Source organism: Rattus norvegicus, chromosome 7 (assembly GCF_021556685.1).
Source record: "Rattus norvegicus strain SHRSP/BbbUtx chromosome 7, alternate assembly SHRSP_T2T, whole genome shotgun sequence".
Lineage (NCBI taxonomy): Eukaryota > Metazoa > Chordata > Mammalia > Rodentia > Muridae > Rattus > Rattus norvegicus.
Window position 1 is genome coordinate 93,308,507 of NC_141540.1, and position 18,985 is coordinate 93,327,491.

Consider the following 18,985-nt stretch of genomic DNA (forward strand, 5'->3'; position numbering starts at 1 on the left):
TATCTTATTTCTCAATACTTTATAAATATAGACATTAAATTTTTAATTTTAAATGTATTATCTATGTCCATACATATTTTATAGTATGCATATTTAATAAGATCCGAACACATGAAATTTCAGTACAGAGCCTATGACCAAGGTAATTTCACTTAGCTATATAGTTAAATAGAATGAGTCCATATTTTCTTATCCTTTTTTTGCTTTGATTGTGTTTTCCTCCCCCTTTTCATCTCTACTTCACCTTACTCTATACCAGCACTGTCCACTGCCTCTCTCCTTACCCAGAGGTGATCCACATTGCAAGTTAGTATATGACCTCTGTACTATAGAACTCATGAACACTTACAATTCTGCCTGCATGTCCATGTCTAGACTAATAAGGAAGTTTGTGGTACAGTCTCAAGCTTGCAGTTCTGTGGTCTTCTACAGTCTGCATCCTCCTTTCTGTACTTTAGGGTCCTCTGCCTTTTCTCTGCTCTCATCCTTACTGCATTTCAGATTCACTTGTAGCTGCTTCCTTGTTTTCCAACATTTGTCCTTCTAGATTCTATTTCTCTCCTCTTTGCTAGCAACTGTTCACGAATGGTCCATGCAACAGAGTACAGTCCTGTGTCACCCAGATGGATTAGTAGTTGCTTTCTGTTTTTGTCTAATTTGTCTCTATAGAATAACTTGATATTTTGCTCAGGTAACTTAGGATATATGAGAAGGAAATGCTTTGATTTTTATTCTGCTGACATTAGCTTCCAAGATCCATGGTTTCTCCAACAAGGACAGATTGCTTCCCTAGGGCTATTTCATTGACTCTTCACTGACAGAGAAAAGTTAATAGTCAGACAATACTGTTCTGTGCAGAGCCCTTAGCATTTATATTGCAAATGAGAGTATTTGAAGTCTTGTGGTTTGCTGGATGTTTGACTCCCCACTGATGTGATGAAAGACCTCAGACAATGGTTGCTTCTTTCTCTCGGCCCATCCCAGTGCCATTGACACCCCATCCTCCTTATACAGGGTAACATTGATCCCATCAGGTATTGAGAAAGATCTCTACTTGACAAAATGGCATACTCCAATGACTGCTGAGGCTGAGGGGGGTTATTCTGGAGCTAATTTCCTTTGAATTTTCCCCACAGGAAATACAAAGGAAGATGGTAATAAGGATTCAGTGATGATGGGCTCATCCTTCTCTGCTCTATCTCACAATTTCCTCCACTAAGTCTTTATAGATCTTTGGTCTCTACTTAAATGATTGTTGTTTGACAAGGCTCTTGTTCCTTCTCATCTGTGGAAAGGAAGGTAGTTTGCAATGAAGTAATGTGTCAATCCATGGAATTTTGTGACTCAAAAGTCTTTTGTGAGCAACCAAGAAGGCTCCATTCCTGATTAACTGTGACTGATGTTCTCGATGGTGTTGCCTAGGTTAGGTCTTCTGCTTTCTGCTGTGGGCAGTCCAGCCAAGGTAGATGCAGTTCACTCAGAGGGTAGTTATTTACCTAGCAAAGAGCTTGCCAAGGGCTTTGCAAGATGCCACATGCAGAATATGCTCCGATTATAGATTTCAGTGAGTGATAACCTTTGTTCCCCACTTTAGAAATGAAATCCCAAAATGGTCCTACACAGCTGCTTAGAGATCATCTCTGAACTAAATCCTGGGAGGAATGTTTGTAGAAGCAAAACGAAGAAAGAAAATGAGGTTTGTGTAGAGAAAGACAGAGGGTGGCTATTTACAGTTCACTCAGGTGTGCTCTGAAGGCAAATATCCTGCATCAGCATTACCAGAGCAGCTCCACCCTTAGAAAGCACAGAGAGATCACACATATGCACATGTGTACACACACACACACACACACACACACACACACACACACACACACACACTTTTTAGGATTCCATTTTCCAGTCTCCCAGAAAAGCAGTTTCTGTGGGTGATAGAATGAGTCCAAGTGATCATCCAAGAAGACCGTTAATTTTCACAGACCTACCAACAGCACTGATGTAGGACGCACTATTAACTCAAGTACTGGAAGGATTTTTCTATTTTCTTAGGAAGTTGTGTGAATATAATAATCTCAGTGCTTCTTTACTTCCAAAACTGGACAGCAGGTCATATATCAAAAACAACAGTGTCAGCTCCTGTCCCTGCTACCATGGAGTTTCTTGAGAGGACTTACCTTGTGAATGATCAAGCCACCAAGATGTATGCCTTCACTTCAGACAGGTAAGAAGGTACTTATGTTTGCATTGACATTTTCTGTGTCTTGAGTATTCAGTAAGATAACAAATATTAGTATTTTAAAATGATAAATGTCTGCTTTGAAAATTAGGATTACTTTGAGCATCTCAAACGAGGTTGACTGATTTGTATGACTCACATCCTGAGACATACTAAAGACTGCACAGTTGTTCTAATTCTTTAAACAGTATAAGTCACAAAGGAAATATTCATTAAAGTTATTTTCTTCTATGGTTTTCCATTAAGAAAAACAGACAAGAACAATCTAATTGTTTACTGTTGCTTATCTTTAATTTTTCCCATTTTTAAGTTAGAAAGGGAAACTGTCAAAATTATATTTAGGGGGGTTGGGGATTTAGCTCAGTGGTAGAGTGCTTGCCTAGCAAGCACAAGGCCCTGGGTTTGGTCCCCAGCTCCGAAAAAAAAAAAGAACCAAAATTATATTTAGGAAAAAATAATATTTTCCATAGATGGCTCAAAACCAGAGTTACGTTCACCTCAAGATGAACGAATTGCTTTATATCAGTAAGTCTACCTGTAATAAATGTAGCTGAATTTACTGTTTTCATGGTTTCTTAAAGTGTCTTCCACTGTATCATGTGTAATATATTCTTTGATTTTCATTTATAAATAATTATTGGCTGAACACACCTAACTTGTGTCCTGTATGTGTAATGGAAAAAAATTTCTAGTCCTAGATATCTGTAAAAACTAAGATGCTAATATGAATTGCATATAAAAAGAAGTTATTACAGAGTAGATACAGAAGAGTGATGGAGACATTTAATGATACTAAAAGAAGACATTAAGAGAAACTAATGTTTACCTGCGTTTGAGGATAAAAGCAAAATTTTCCAGAAATAATGGAATAAGGACAGAAGAAAACAAAATAAAATCACAATAGATTTATGGAAAATCTACATAGAAAGTAAGGAAATGGGGGGTAGAGATGTAGCTGAGTGGAGGAGTCTGTGGCTAGGGAATTGATGTATGTAGGACGATCACTCCTAGTGGGAGCTAAGTGGTAAGTGACAACTTAAAATGGATTTATGCAGAGGAAATTTTAAGAAAATATGCACTTAATAATAATGTATGTAATATTTTTATTTATTTTGTAGTACCAAATTCATAATTTAAAGACAATGATGTATTTGATCACATCAAATATGGTAAGACTGCTAAGAGAACTTTTCCTAAAGAGTATTTATAATTTTTTAAACAAATGAATCGTATACAAGAAGGACATCTATTATCATACATTGAAAGAATTATTTGCTTAGAAAATTTGAGGTGTCAGTTATTGATCTCATAAATACTGAAGACAGAGCTTCATATAGGGCCTGGGACAGGTTGTTAGCCCTAGGAGCACTTCCATATTACTGAAATAATAATAATTCCTGTTAAAATAGATTTTTAGAATTCTGTAATACCAACAGCCAATAGTTTATTGAAATGGTCTCATTCATATCAAAGGGTGAATGGAGTATGGTTCTCAAGACATAGAGCTTCAAGAGCCATGAAAACATTCAGTATTTTCTTTTCAGCACAAAAGTGAAATCTTGAACAGATTTATTTTTACCCCGATCTCTCCATTTGCAACAGAAGAGAATGAATGCCAAAGACAGGACCCAACCTTGTAAGGCCAGAGAGATGATTCAAATCTTAGAGGATCCACACTCCTAGTGGGTCTGTGTAGTATCTTCCCATCTCGTACATCTACACACTGCGTGACTGAAAAAACCTAATCTAATTATCCTGAGATAGTCTGTATCAGGCAGATCTCTTATCCTTCCCCACCTCTTCCAATGTCCTTACTTGTGTTTTCTTTCATTTCAGAGCTTTGCCTCTTAGTAATCTTCTTCTTCTCCTTTCCTGTTGCTTTCTTAGACCCATCACTAGCTTCTTGTTTAAATTGTTATATGTTGTAAAGATATTTACTCTTGAAGGAAACCTTGTGGTCTAATTCCACGGAGAAATTGTTTCCTATAGCTGTTGTTTTTCAATTAGCTATTCCCACAGTGGGTGGTTTATAGCACATAACTCTGAGGAAACTCTGAAGTATATGACCTTTGTTCTGGTTTGCTTAGGAGGCTGTTTTCTCCGGTGTCTAGACTAGAAGGTTAAGAACACCGTTACTCACCTGCCTGGGGCTCTTGCTGACCCTCTGCTAGAGTCTTTGTTCTTCTTTACATTTGCACCAGCCTGAGATCTTTGGCATGGTAATTCAAGACCTAAAAAGAGAAGACTGGAAGCTTATAACCATCATGTAACCAAGCCCACACCAAAATCACTGTTACTATCTTAGCAGGGAATAAGAAGCCTCAAGGTTTGGATTTTAATATAATAGATATTACTGGGTGTCAACTCTGTACACATTTCACCATGGGACAGAGGTGAGCCTTGTCAGTGCCATTGTCACTAGGGTGTACTCTCTCCTTCATCAGCAATTCTTATTCCAGAATTATTCCATTGTCAAAGAAGGACAGTGGAAATGAGGATAGGAATAGAGGGTAGAGATAAGACACTAGACTCTTTTTAACAATCTATCTCTCTGTCTCTCTGTCTCTCTGTCATTCTGTTGCTGTCTCTCTGCATCTGTCTCTCTGTCTGTCTCTGTCTGTCTCTCTGTCTGTCTCTGTCTGTCTCTCTGTTTCTCTGTCTGTCTCTCTGCCTGTCTCTCTGTCTGTGTCTGTCTCTCTATCTCTCTGTCTCTCTCTGTGTCTCTCTCTCTGCCTCTCTCTCTCTCTCTCTCTCTCTCTCTCTCTCTCTCTCTTTCTCTCTCTCTCTCTTGATGTCTGTGCATGTGGAGGATAAATTCAGGTGCATCCCACCATTTTCACCAGCCTGGATCATGTTAAGTTGGTGAGGCTGCCTGGTCCATGAGTGCAAGAGATCCATTTGTCTCTGTTTATCCAGTGCTAGGATTGAAAGCACATACCACGCACCACCTGGCTTTTATAGATGAGTGTGTATGTATGTATGTATGTATGTATGTATGCATGTATGTACGTATGTACGTATGTTTTTCTCCCAAGGATTGAATTCAGGCCCTTCTGTTTGTCAAGCATACTGACAAGGTTTATGTTTTTTATTGTCTCTGGAGTTGTCCTAAGGGCACATGTAGAAATGAAAAACAACTTGTTCTCCAAAGCCAGTGCCTCTCAGTAAGAAGCGAGAGACTATATTTCCAAGCAGAGCTGCTGCTGCTGCAAAAGGCAGAGTTCTTCTTGTTTTTCAGTTGAGAAATGAAGAGTGGGCTCGAGACTCTGTGACAGAAATAAACTAGCAAATGAAAATGCAGCTAAAGGTTGAGCTGCAGCAGCCCAAGATTACATACACACACACACACACACACACACACACACACACACACACACACACACACACACACACACAGAGAGAGAGAGAGAGAGAGAGAGAGAGAGACAGAGAGGTAAATATCCCTTCTGGAGTTGTGGAAAACCACAGACTGGCATTAGCAGCTACCCTACAGAGAGGCTTTGTTTGTGTTCCCCACTCCTCAAATCCACATGCTGACACCTGAAGACCCAGTGTGTCTATTATTAACAACAATATGGCTTCTAAGGGTGCAACTAAGTTTAAATGTGGTTAAAGGATGACTGTTACATATGATAAGCCAGAGAATTCATTTTATCTCTCTTTGTGTGCACAATGAGGAAAAGCCATGTGAGGATATCAAAAGGCATTGGTTAGTGAGCCAGTTAGAATGTACAGAATGTGCACACTGGTCATGAAGTTGAAACTCCAGGTCTGTGAGAGGATGAATTTCTGTTAACTTATCCATGCTGTCAAGCTTTCTTATGGTTCAAGCAGCCTAACAGAAGCCCTAAATTTAATTGAACCATGTAAGCTGTGGGATAATTTATATCTTAGAGCATTGTGGTAAACACTCCACACTCTGCATGAGCTACTAGAACAGGCAGAACACGCTCTGAAGACTTGAGAGCAAGGCCACGGAAAGAGACAAAGCGTGTGCAACTAAAATGGCCACCATCCTCAGAGGGTACAGAGAAGTAAAGACCCACAGAGATGTACCCTCTCAAGGAGCACTGGGCATTCACAGGTGTGGAAGACCAGAGGAAATGCACTCCACTCAACTGGGTAAGCCAAGTCACCAAATAAGAAACTAAAAGAAAGAAAAACTAGGAAGGATCAGTATCTAGCACCACGACAATCCGTAAAGATATTCATTTTCCACAAAATCACCAGAAACAAAGAAACAGAAAAAAAAAACCATAAATAGTAAAAAAAAATCTATTAACAGGAAGCACCTTTAAAAGTGTCTAAATGTTGGACTTATAGTTTAAATATTTTAATAGCAGCTGCTACAATATATCAAAACAATAAAATGCAATTATGTTTAAAAAAATTAGCGAGAGACTTCTTGAAGACAGCCTCCAAATAGTGAATACCAATAAGGACATAAAAAACCATAAGATCAACATGTAAATTATAGAAAACTTAAAAAAAAAACAAAAAAAACCAAATAACAGAAACACCAAACCAAAAATAAAAAACACCAGAAGGGTCCAATAACGGACCTTTGCTATCGATATCAACCAACAAGAACAAAACTTCAGTGGCTTTGAAAATGAAGCAATAATTACCATTAATAAAATGATAATTAAAATAAGTAAATATAAATTAAATGATTAATAAAATATTCATTTATATAATTACATATCATATAAATATATGTATATGATTTTAAAATATTAGCAACAATTAAAAAGTTAAAGAAAAAATGAGCAGAACATTAGAGATATGTGACACATGGCAAATTCACCAAGTCATATGTGATAGCATTACCAGAAGAAAAGAAAAAAATATAAATGTCTTTAAAGCCCCCGAATCTCCAAAATTTGGTGAAAATTAATTTGTAGTTCTGTTATACTTAGTGATTCTAAGAAGAAACAAGCAGCTCGGTGAGGTGCAGCACACTTAAGTCAGTACCCTGCACTCAGAGGTAGGTAGATCTTTAGAGGTTTGAGGCTAGCCTGATCTATATAGTGAGTTCTGGAACACTTGCGGTTACATAGAGAGACCTTGTCTCAAAAAACCACAATTAGAGCAAGTGTCTGGGGAGGCCAGAAGAAGGTACTGGGTACCTCTGAAGTTATAGGTAGCTGTGAGCTGCCCGACTTTGTAGGTGGATGTGAGTGCCCATGTGCTCAGAGCTGAAACCCAGCTCTTCTAACAAAAAACACTAAGCACTGCCCTCCCCCACATCCATGTCTTCAGCCCCCAAGAGAATTTCTTCACATTCATAGCATGGAAAGTCATAATTATAAAGTCTGAAAGTATTTCAGAGTAAGTAGAACATAACTATTTCCAGCCTCATTGCTTCCAATCAACATTGCACTGCGTGTTCCAGCCAGGACTTTTGTGTGAGAAAACAAAAGGACAGATATCAAATTAGAAAGGGAAAATGAAAGCTCTATTTCCAAACAATAACATATTTTAAATATAGAAATGTTAGATTTAGTAAGCTCAGTAAAGGGGTAGTAAGTGCTTAATGTAAAGGTAATTGTATTTGTACATAGGGATAGCAAAAACAAAACAGAACAAAACAACCCTGAAAACAAAATGGAGAAAACACTTCGACATGCAAACACAATACATAAGAATTCATCAAAGAGGGGCTGAAGAGATGGCTCACTGGTTATGGGCATTGGTTGCTCTTTTAGAGGATCCAGGTTTGATTCCTAACACTCATGTGGAGGCTCACAAACACTGCAACTGCAGTCCCCAGGGGATCTAGTGCTTTCTTTCGGCGTTTTCAGATATGGCATTGCATGTGGTACACAGACCATACATGCAGGCAAAACTCATAAAATAGAAATTTTAAAAAAGTTAATTCATTAAGTAAATAAAAATGCTCAATTTACAGACATTGTAAGAATTAAAGATTCACTAAGAATGCTCCCCACGTTGGAAGGGTAGAAGAATTAATATTGTTATGATGTCAAATTTTAAAGCTGACATGGGAATTTAATGTGCTTGCCATAATTCTTTAAGCCTTTTAAGAGAAATGAACCAAATAGACCCCAAAACTTATATAGTAACAGAAGAGACTTAGAACTGAAAAACACCCTTGCAAAAATGTGGAAGTCTGCCTTAGTATTTTGATTGCTGTCAAGTGGCGTCATAACCATAGCAACTCTTAGGAAAGCATTTAATTGGGGCTGACTTACAGTTCAGAGGTTTAGTTCATCATTGTCATGGTAGGAAACATGGTGGCATGCAGGCAGACACGATGTTGGAGAGGTTGCTAGAGTTCTACATCTGGGTTAGTAAGCAGGAGAGACAGACAGACAGACAGACAGACAGACAGACAAACTGGGCCTTGCTTGAGCTTCTGCAACTTCGAAGTCCTTCCCCTGTGACACAGTTCCCCCAATACACTGATACCCACCCCCCCCCCCAAAAGGCCACTTGTCCTAATCCTTTCAAATAGTGACTATGGGGGCCATTTTCTCTTAAACTACCGTATTCTATTCCCTGAACCCCATAGGATTCTAGCCATAATATGATACAAAATGCATTTAGTCCACTTCAAAAATCCTTATAGCCTATAACAGTCTTAACATTGTTCAAATGACTGAAGTTCAAAATCTCTTTTGAGACTCATGACAAACTTAACTGTAGCCCCGTGTCAGATGAAAATCAAAAAGCATATCACAGACTTCCAACATACAATAGCATAGGAAATACATTCCTATTCCAGAAGGGAGGAAAGAGAGCAAAGTGGGAAAATACCCAACTAAAGCAAGACCAAAAACCAGCTGGGCAAACTCCAAACTCTGTATCTTTAGATCTGACGTCAAAGAGCTCTTCAGATCTGCCACTCCTTCCAGCTTCATTGACTGCAACATGTGCTTTCTCTCATGTTGGTTCCGCTCTCTATCAGAGCTTTCCTCAGAAGCCATCCTATGACTCTGCCATCTTCAACGTCTCGGAGTCCTCAAGGCAATTCTGGCTTTACCTCCACAGCTTTGAACAATGGCCTCTTTAGCTTCAGCAGTGACACCCCTGACACATACCTGACCTCAACGGCTTTCCTTAGTTGTGGAGGGAGATGCCATAACCCATTTCCTGTATCCTTAACTCTAAAGCTCTAAGTGGGTGGTGGAGAAATTGACAAGCTCTGCTGCTTGCTGGGGTTGGAACATGACCCCCTCATTCAAATACATTTTCACCAGCTTTCTGTTTTCAATGGTTTCCATCACTGCCTAAGCTTGGCTGTCCTGGAACTCTCTCTCTCTCTCTGTAGACCAGGTTGGCCTTGAACTCAGAGATCCACTTGCCTCTGCTTTCCAAGTACTAGGATTAAAGGTATATGTCACTATGTCCTGAACTTTTTCTTAAGTCCTTTTCATAAGTTGGAAGCTTAGCTGGGTAGGGTTTTGCTCTGAGGTCATCATTCCCTTGACTCCATTTAGCACCAGACTTTTTGTTAATATGTTTATACTTCCTGGTGCCCCCCTTCTCCTCAAACTGTACATGTTGTATTTTTCTTGCTCAGCTTGCAACTAATTAAGCAACACTATCAATAGCATGCTGTATGGAAATTTCTTTAGCAAAATCTGTTGATCCATAACTCTTCAATTTAGCTTCAGGTAGACTTTTCAGACAAGGGCAAAAAGTGCCACATTCTTTGCCCAAATATCACCAGAATTTGACTAGTTCCCATAGTAATATTCTTCTCTGAAGCATCTTAAGCCACAACCACAGTTCAAATCACTCTCAACACCACCGTCTTCCATGGTCCTACTAGTATGGCCCACTAAACCCCACTTAAAGCATTCAACTGCTTCCCTAATCCAAAGTCCACATTCTGCCAAAAGGGAGGAAGGTCAGGCCTATCACAGCAATACCCCAGTCCCTGGTACCAACTTCACAAGGTGTCAATACTCTGCTTTTAAAAATTAACACAAACCTAATTAGAAAGCACTTGTGATTATTATCATTCCCATAATAGTCACACCACTATTACACTAGAGAATGTATTTGTCTGTTCATCCAGGTAACTCACACACACACACACAAAGAAGGCATATCAGTAGGAGTGTGTGGTGTTTTGAATATGCTTGTCCTAGGGAATAGCACTATTAGGAGGTGTGGTCTTGTTGGAGTAGGTGTGGCCTTGTTGGAGGAAGCGTGTCACTGTGGGGTGGGCTTTGATGTTTCTATGCTCTGGGTCCTCCCAATGTAAATGAGAGCCTCTTCTTGGCTGCCTGTGGAATCCAGTCTTTTCCTGATGCCTTCAGATCAGGATGTAGAACTCTCAGCTCTTCTAGCTTCATGTCTGCCTGTATGCTGCCATGCTTCCTGCCCTGATGATAATGGACTGAACCTTTAAAACTGTAAGAAACCAGCCATAATTAAATGTTTTCCTGAATAAGAGTTGCCTTGGTCATGGTATGTCTTCACCATGATACACCCTAAGACAGAATGACAAGAAGGCGTTCAGTAGAAGAAAGAGAGGCAAAAGAGAGGATAATTATAGGGTAAAAAGCCCCTGAAATTCATTATATGAATGTATGAAACCATCAAAGAGTCAAAAAATAAGGATACAATGAAATTTATGATATATATGTATATATATATATGTGTGTGTGTGTGTGTGTGTGTATGTGTGTGTGTGTGTATGTGTGTGTGTGTGTGTGTGTGTGTGTGAACTGAGTGGGTCAATTATCTTTGGGACAATTAAATATTCGTGTGAAGAAGAATTAATATGCATATATTTCTGACATCATACTGAACAACTAAAATGAATCATAGGCATTAAGGTAGATGCTACAATGATATAGTTAAAATCTTCTTAAAGAAAACATAGGTATAAACCAATGAATCCTGGATTAGGAATGTTTTTTTGACAAGATACTTAACATATAAATATTAGAATTGTGTACGTTAACAAAAAACAAAAGGAAACATTTTGCTTTGCAAACTATAGAAACAATGCCCAAAGTATACAAAACTAATGGGCAGTAGACTTTGTTCTATTCGAAGCTCTAGGAAACTGCATATCTGGGTTTAGACAGGTAAATGTAAGGAGGTCTACACGAACACTTCTCTGGTTTTATTGGATGGGTCTCATTTGATAAAATTAACTTGCCTCCAGATTCTTCGGTCAATTTTAAGAGAGAATAATATATTAGTATTCTCATTGCTGTGACCAAAGGCAAGTTCAAAGAGAAAAGATTGAGCCGTGGCCATGGTTTAGGAGACAACAGTCTATCGTGAGAAGACAAAGTAGGTCCACTGTGATGGGAGCATGCGCCTGGGGCTCTCCCAGCTTAGCTCTCCAGGAAGCAAGAAGAAATAGACCAACATCAAGAGGCGGGATAAAAGTCACAGGCTGATCCTAGAGCCCACGTCCGCAGACAAACATCACGTTTTACACCTTTAAAACAGTTATGGAAGCTGGAGATCAAGAGTTGAAATACGTGGGCCCATGGTGAGGGATGTGAGGGATGTGAGGGATGTGAGGGGAGGCTTTCCGGCTCAAAGCATAGCAGATCTTCTCTATCTGTATATGAAAACAGAGAGTCTGACAAACCCTGACAACCATTCCAAGATAGGAGGAAAATCAGTCTGAGGATTAAGCACAGCTGAGAAGGAGAGAAGAGCTCTCTGTTGCTCTATACAAAGAGTTTGAGGCCTAGGTGCTTCTATGTGTCTGCAATAGCGGAACCAAAAATTCTCATGCATTACCTTTTCAATACAATTTTTCTTTTCGGCACATACAACTCAAAACATTCTAACCAATGGACTCTCATTGTATAAAAATGTATATTTAATATGTTGCAACACTATCCAATAAAATATCAATAATCATATTTTGGAAGTATGATTACCAGTGTTTTTTCCTCGGCTTTGTGCTTTTTGGTAATATGAACTTTTCTGTAATGATATGCACATATATTATTTTTCAGAAGAATTGAAATAGGACAATAATTAGAGTGATCCTAATACTTATCAGCGAAGCCAAAACATTCAGACTTTTAATTCCAGATGGCGATAATCCAAATGAGATAACCTTCAAATGGAAGCTAATTTAAAATTTAACTTTCAGAGCTAGAAATGTAAGGTTCTTAATTCCGAGAACCTCATTAGAGTTTTCAAATGTTTATTGAATTTAAAAACATCCTATTAGTTCAAGACTCATGGGCAGTGTCATCTGCCCCAGCAAAAATTGAATTTGGATGCACTGATACTGAGATAGCAACTAGTCTGTGCCGTGGTGGGAAACACTGGATTTTTGCCTTGTCCTTTTCTGACTATTTGACCTCAGAAAATCACATTAATTCTCCGAAACTTACTTATCTCAGCCAAGAAACTATGCAGTTGTGTTACCTTTTATCAATAGCCTCTCTGGTTACCATCCTATGAAAATACCTAAATTAAGTTCTGTGTTGGATCTATTCGAGGACACACAAGTAGAATCCAGCTGTCATCATAAAGTATTTGATAGAGGATGTCTGCAAACGGGTGATCAGGTGTCTGACGGTCCCCGTGAACTCAGCCTGATCAAGTATTGTGACCTACCGGTGTCTATTTGTCATACCTTACCCTCTACCCTGATGGGGATGTGGTGGGTTCTGAGTACAGCATTCAGAATCTTTTCTTTTCTTTCTTTTTTTCTTTTTTTTTTTTTTTTTGGAGCTGGGGACCGAACCCAGGGTCTTGTGCTTGCTAGGCAAGCGCTCTACCACTGAGCTAAATCCCCAACCCCCAGAATCTTTTCATAATGGAGCAATTAAGGAAGGCCTGTCCTTAAGAACGTCTACTTTTTTTGTTTCTATTTCCTTAGCTCGACAAAGGAAGTTCTGGGAAGCAGTTGTGAGTTCCGAAGGAAATGTAAAGAGAGCTCTGAATTATAACTCCTTTGCTAGTTTGCAGATGTCCTACGAGCCACAGTGAGTGTGGGTAGGGCTGCCAGGAAGGCGCGTGTTTGCAACCATGTTCACTTCTTGCTCCTGTCAAAATCATCCTCAGCAGAGAACGTGGACAGAAGCCTGTGAATAAAGATCAGTGTCCTGGAGACGGGCCAGAGCGTCCGGAGGCAGGAGCCATCTATCACTGCCACAACAGCTTCAAGGCCACAGGGAACAGGTCGAGCAAGCAAGTGCATGCCAAGTGGAGACTCTGTGCTGCTTCAGCAATATGCTTCTTCTTTATGGTGGCAGAGGTGGTGGGTGAGTACTGCCCAAGAAATCGCCTGACGACTCCACAGACTAACGAAACCTTGCATCAGGATGGGAGGAACAACTAAGGTGTTCTTTAAAAGACGTGTTTAGGATTTTCTGCATGTATAAAAAAGACAATAGGCACATAGTAGTCAACTTGGAAAATAGTAGAAAAACAAAATCTATTATCACGTCACATTTAAATGAAAGCTTCTAATAACACCATAGGTTATTTCCTACAGTAGATCTTCTGTGTCTAGCTCATGGGATTTTTCTTTTCTTTTACATTACTTGGATCATGCTGAATGCTCTTGCCTATTCTATCAAATACTGTTTAAAAATACTTTTGTGTCCAAAGAATATACTTCACTGTAATTCACATAACCATTTCTCTACTGTTAGACATTTAGGGAGATTTTTTCCTGCTTCTGCACCATATTACAACGAAGAAAATCTTAATAAAATTCTGCCTACCCTTCTGGTTATCCCTTGAAAGGGATTCTAAAAATGGAAATAATTGAAATACTTGGTTGAAAGACAAGAATATTTTTCTCATTTCTTGAATCATTCTGTCAAACCTATATCTAGACACTCCAAATGATTTGTCAGTATGGAAGCTCCTCATAAAAAATGATTTTCCATCCAACTCTTTAAAAATCTTTGTTGTGACTAGAGAGAGAGTTTGGTGGTTAAGAGCACTTGCTGTTCTTTTGGAAGACCTGAGTTCAGTTCCCAGCATCCATGTTGGGTAACTCAGAACTACCTGTAAATACAGCTCTGGAGGGTCTGAAACTCTCCTCTGAATGCCACAGGCTTGCACATGCACATGCGCACTTGCACACATGCACACGCACACATGCACACGCGCACATACACACACATAGGCACATACGAGTGAAGTCTTTGCTGATGTATATACGAGTGCTTTCGTATTCATTGCTTTAATTATTAGTTAGCATATTTCACACACTTATTAATCAGATGTGTATACTCTTACAATGTACCCCTCCCCTTCTCTCTTATTACCTTCTCAGTTGAGAATTTTGAAAATTATTTTGCTAATCTCTGGGAGCGCCTTATGTGTTGGAAGGTTAATTCTGGATTACAGTGTTTGTAACATTTTTTTTTGTTTATTGATTGCCTTTTCATTTGTGTTTTGACTTCAGAAACTTAAATTTACAGGCAGTTTAGGTTTTATACATAGGCAACTATCTTTTACTGTGAGCTTTTGTTTTAAACTTGGTAATCACCAACCACTGAGAGAATAAATATTTTTTAATGCATTTTCTTTGGGGTTTGCATGTAATTTTTAAATTAATGTAAAATTAGATGTTTTGCATTCTACAAGAACTAAAGTCCCTTTTCTAACATGTAAAATCATGGTTAGATATCCAAGATCATGGTATAATTATTTTTCCACTGATATTCAATATATGTTTATCATTCATTAGCCTTTTATAGTGGGTTTCTAAGTTTGTTCATATTGATCTGAGTTCCTATTCTATGGCAGTAACATAATTAATATAGATTTAAATATTATAGTATCTGTTATCTCTTCTATTTAGAAGAAAAGTATAATGGTTATTAATTTCTGTTTTTTAATTAAACACAAGTCTCATTCTGTTCTCATCCAATCTAATTATAATTTTATTGACATGTAAGCTAATAGGAAATTATAAACATGTATTAATAACTGAAATTTAGCGGTAGTTTTCCATTTCGGTGTTTTTCTAAGATTTTTGAGTCACAGCCACACATGCTAACATGGAAAGCTGAATTTTAATAATTTCATTTTAATAAATAAACCATGTGGTTTATAATCATCTCTTTTAGAGAACTTTTTAAGTACTTTTTTTGGTATGTATTTTAGCTTTTGTCTCATTCTTTGGTAAACTCAAAATTTCTAGTTCTTTAGTACTTTTTTTTCTCTTCTATATCTTTTTCTCAAACCATTCAACTATTGGGAAATTTTAAAATTTTTGTCAGACACTGGGCATGAGTTTGCTGTATTGGAGTTTCTCAGCTTGAAGATTTTGAAATGTAAGGTTATCTCATTTTTCTTTAACTATGTAAAAGAAAACTGTACATTATGTATTATGTACATTACATGTATGTGGGGTCATCATTACCTTCACAATTTTGTTACCCACTGTCTGTCATGCTGTTACCAGTGTCTTTGGGGCCTCCTTTCCATTCTGTTACCTAGAGGGAAGCTGATGTGAGTAGTAACAGGCAAATAGAAGAAAACAGGCTCTCCCTAGCTCCTTTTTCTATGCACTTTTTAGCTACTGGAATAATATGAGTTTCTTCTAGCTGTGAACTCTTCTCATATATAGACTTTTACAGTTTTTGAAAAGCAGATAAAACCATAGGTCTGTAAAATCCAAAACAAGCACAGCATCGATACAACACTTTACTTTGAATTAATAAGGGGAAAATACCACACAATTTCTCTACCAAGTGCTCTGTCTTTTGAGGAAAGAGATTGAAAGTTTGGTGGAGTAGCAAAATCATTTGCTGTAGGCAATAGGCAGTTCCAATCTGGAGCATCCTCTTGAAAATGTCCAATATATCACAAAAGTGCACACACAAGCACACACACAGATAGATGACATAACACATACATGTATGCACAGGCATGCATGTACATGTATGCCTACAGTATATTTAGATAAATAGATGATGTGTTATACAAATAGAAAATGTCATCCCTTCTTCCTGGCTATAATGCTTTCTAGTTCTTTGTCTTGTATTTTTGCTCCAGCTATGGCCTTCAGAACACACCAAATAGAGGTGGCAAAAGTCAGTTCCTTGGTTTGTTCCTGATTGCAGAGGAGCGCTTTCCTCTTTCAATCTGTGTAGCATGAGGCTGCGTTATTTCTACCCTCCATTTCATTCATACCTTCTTAACTATTTTCATTTTGTTTCAAAATACTTCATGTGAGATAGGCCTGGATAGCTATCCACATGCATCTCTCTTATTACTATGTATCCAAGTGTGGGAGTTCTACTCTGACTTTAAAGTCACGTGATCTCGCCAGTCAAGGAATATCACGGATACTGACTGAAACTTGCTGAGTTTTGAGCCGTGTCATCATCAAGCTGATTACTGTTCTTATCATGGCTCTTATTAGGCCACATCCATCTTTGAAAGTCTTCAGCGTTTCCTCTTTGATTGAAATGTAGTTGAGCATAAGGTTAAACGGACAAAATTATGTGTAGCTGGAAGAGGCTGGTTTGGAAGCTGCTTCTATGCTAGACCTCACTTTACTCTCCCAAATTTTGGACATCTAAGACAAAAAAAATTCTTTTTGTGAAATACTTTTGCAGATATTCCACAATCTGCCTTATAAATTAGTAACATTTTTTCTCTTGCCACATCTTTACATACTTATTCAGTTCTAACTCAAAGAGATTGTTCATTTTCTGTGAAATGATCCTATGGTGTAGGGTCTCAGGAGTTTTAGTCTTTTCATTTAAATGCCAAAGTCTCCATTCTCATCAAAGCCTTAGCTATCACTCAAGATCCCAGTCCATAGCACACCTTTTCCCTGAAGCCAAATAGAGAAATGACTATTCTCACGACCTCTTAGGGGAGTCTAGAAGGTCCTTCCTCGGGGTATGGACTCTGTGAAGTCCTCAAAGGAAAAACTAAGAGGTTCCTAAATGAACAGTGTTTTAAAAGGTTAAAACACTGAAAGTGATGTAATTATATTAAAAAAAAAAGTTAAATCAATAAATAAAGACAGCAAAAGCAACACCCAACTGCTTATCATTTTTGCCTGTGGGCTGAGAGGTAGTGACTATCAGGCTCTTCCTTCAGATATGCCTGTGGTTATGTCTCAAACAGGACAAGGAATGTTATCTACAGAGATACAGGCACAGCAGCCTAAAGGAGACAGGCACTTCTGTTCAGTTTGCTTTCACTGTCTACAGTGGCTACAAGACCTATCCTCTTGGCCTAACGGCCTGATGCTTGAGGCACCTCTGGCCTTTCTATAAAGAGGCTGAATAAAAACGTACTCTTTCCTCTAAAAATATTAATGTGGAATGCTGCAGTCCTGGTGCTTCCAGAGCCCTACCTGCCTTCCATAACCTACTTTAGTGACATCTTTGATCCTTAGACTTGGGACACACCTGTTCACTTATCCCCAGATTCATTTATAGGAGCCAATAACTTAAAACCTGCCTGTTGTTTAATTTAATTTACACTCAGTTTTTATGACTTAGACTCGAAGGAGAATACCTAAAGGAGATTGTCGAAGACACAGCTAGAATGGTAATTGGAGGTTCGGCTGGGGAACCAGGTCCTTTTGCAGAGCTTGCTTTATAACTGCTCTTTAGAGTAGGAGAGAATCAGGCCATTGGGCTGCGTTTGGGAAGATGACTGCCACAGCGTGCTGCGCAGAGTGGTAGAGGGACTGAGGAATGAAGGAGACTGGCACAGTGTGCCCACTCTTGGGCCTTTGGAGCTCACAGACTAGGACTGTTTTGTGGCTTGTAAAAATTCTTCACTGTGCAAAGGCCACAAAATGGGTCTTCTGATGCCGATAGGAACACACGTCTCTATTTGAAAAGATGAAATGAAGACACAGAGAACTCAGGAAAATAGGCCTAAGTGTGCTATTGCTGGAAGCAATTGAGAGTAGGCAGGGAGAGGTATCTGGGGTGCCATGTTCAGTGTTATAGAAGGATGGGGAAAGATGATTTTTGTTAGGCAGTGATGCAGAGCTGGAGCAGGCTGAAGAAACACACATTGGAGAGAGAGAATTTCTGCCTTACTGAGAGAGGGATGTAGCTGTGATGGGTGCTACTCACATGTTTGATTACTAGAGTTTTACTTGCTCTGTTCTGTAGTTATGGCACCTCAGTGATATGGGTCATAAAATAGTTTTGGTTTAAAAATTTTATTCTTTAAGAACCTTATATATGAGCACTGAAGCCACATCATACTGGGCCCTCCATTTCTCCATCCAATTCTTTCTATGTCTGCTACCCCAATTCGGGTCACAGATAATTTTGAGGTTCCTGCTATTGGGAAATTTTAAAAGAGGACCCTGAAAACGATGGTATGTTTTAAATAACTCGCTAAATAACTGAAGGTTTTGACACATCATATGAGATAATACAGTGTCATCCAGTGCAACAAAATGCCACTCATGAGATAGGTAACTCATTCTTACGTATGAATTAATGCATCCAATAATGTAGCCCAGTAGTGGGTACAAGACTGTCTTGATTACTTTTCCATTACTATGGTAAGACACCATGGCCAAGGCAATTTGTAGAATGAGTTTACTTGGGGTTGACAGTTTCAGAGAGTTTGAATTCATAAAATTGTGGCAAAAAAATGTCAGCATGCAAGTGGGTAATGCTGGAGCAGTGGCTGAGGGCTCACATCTTGAGACATAAGTATAAGGCAGAGGGACACAATTGGGAATGGTGTAGACTTTTGAAATCTCAAACCCCACTCCCAGTGAGTGACACGCATCTTCCAGCAAACACACACCTCCTAATCCTTCCCGAGCAGTTC

The 18,985-nt window shown here is 38.7% G+C and overlaps 1 protein-coding gene across 22 annotated transcripts in view; it reads left to right on the plus strand.

Annotated features, from left to right (window-relative positions):
- Positions 1-1,455: 1,455 nt before the first annotated feature.
- Positions 1,456-18,985, plus strand: part of Slc30a8 (solute carrier family 30 member 8) — a 35,805-nt gene continuing 18,275 nt past the window's right edge. For 2 of the 22 annotated variants that reach the window (XM_087556437.1, XM_087556445.1), the window contains exons 1-3: positions 1,805-1,998; positions 2,104-2,221; positions 13,262-13,461. In XM_087556437.1, the coding sequence (XP_087412563.1) occupies positions 2,151-2,221; positions 13,262-13,461 (271 nt within the window). In that variant the 5' untranslated portion in view covers positions 1,805-1,998; positions 2,104-2,150. 22 annotated transcript variants of the gene reach the window in all.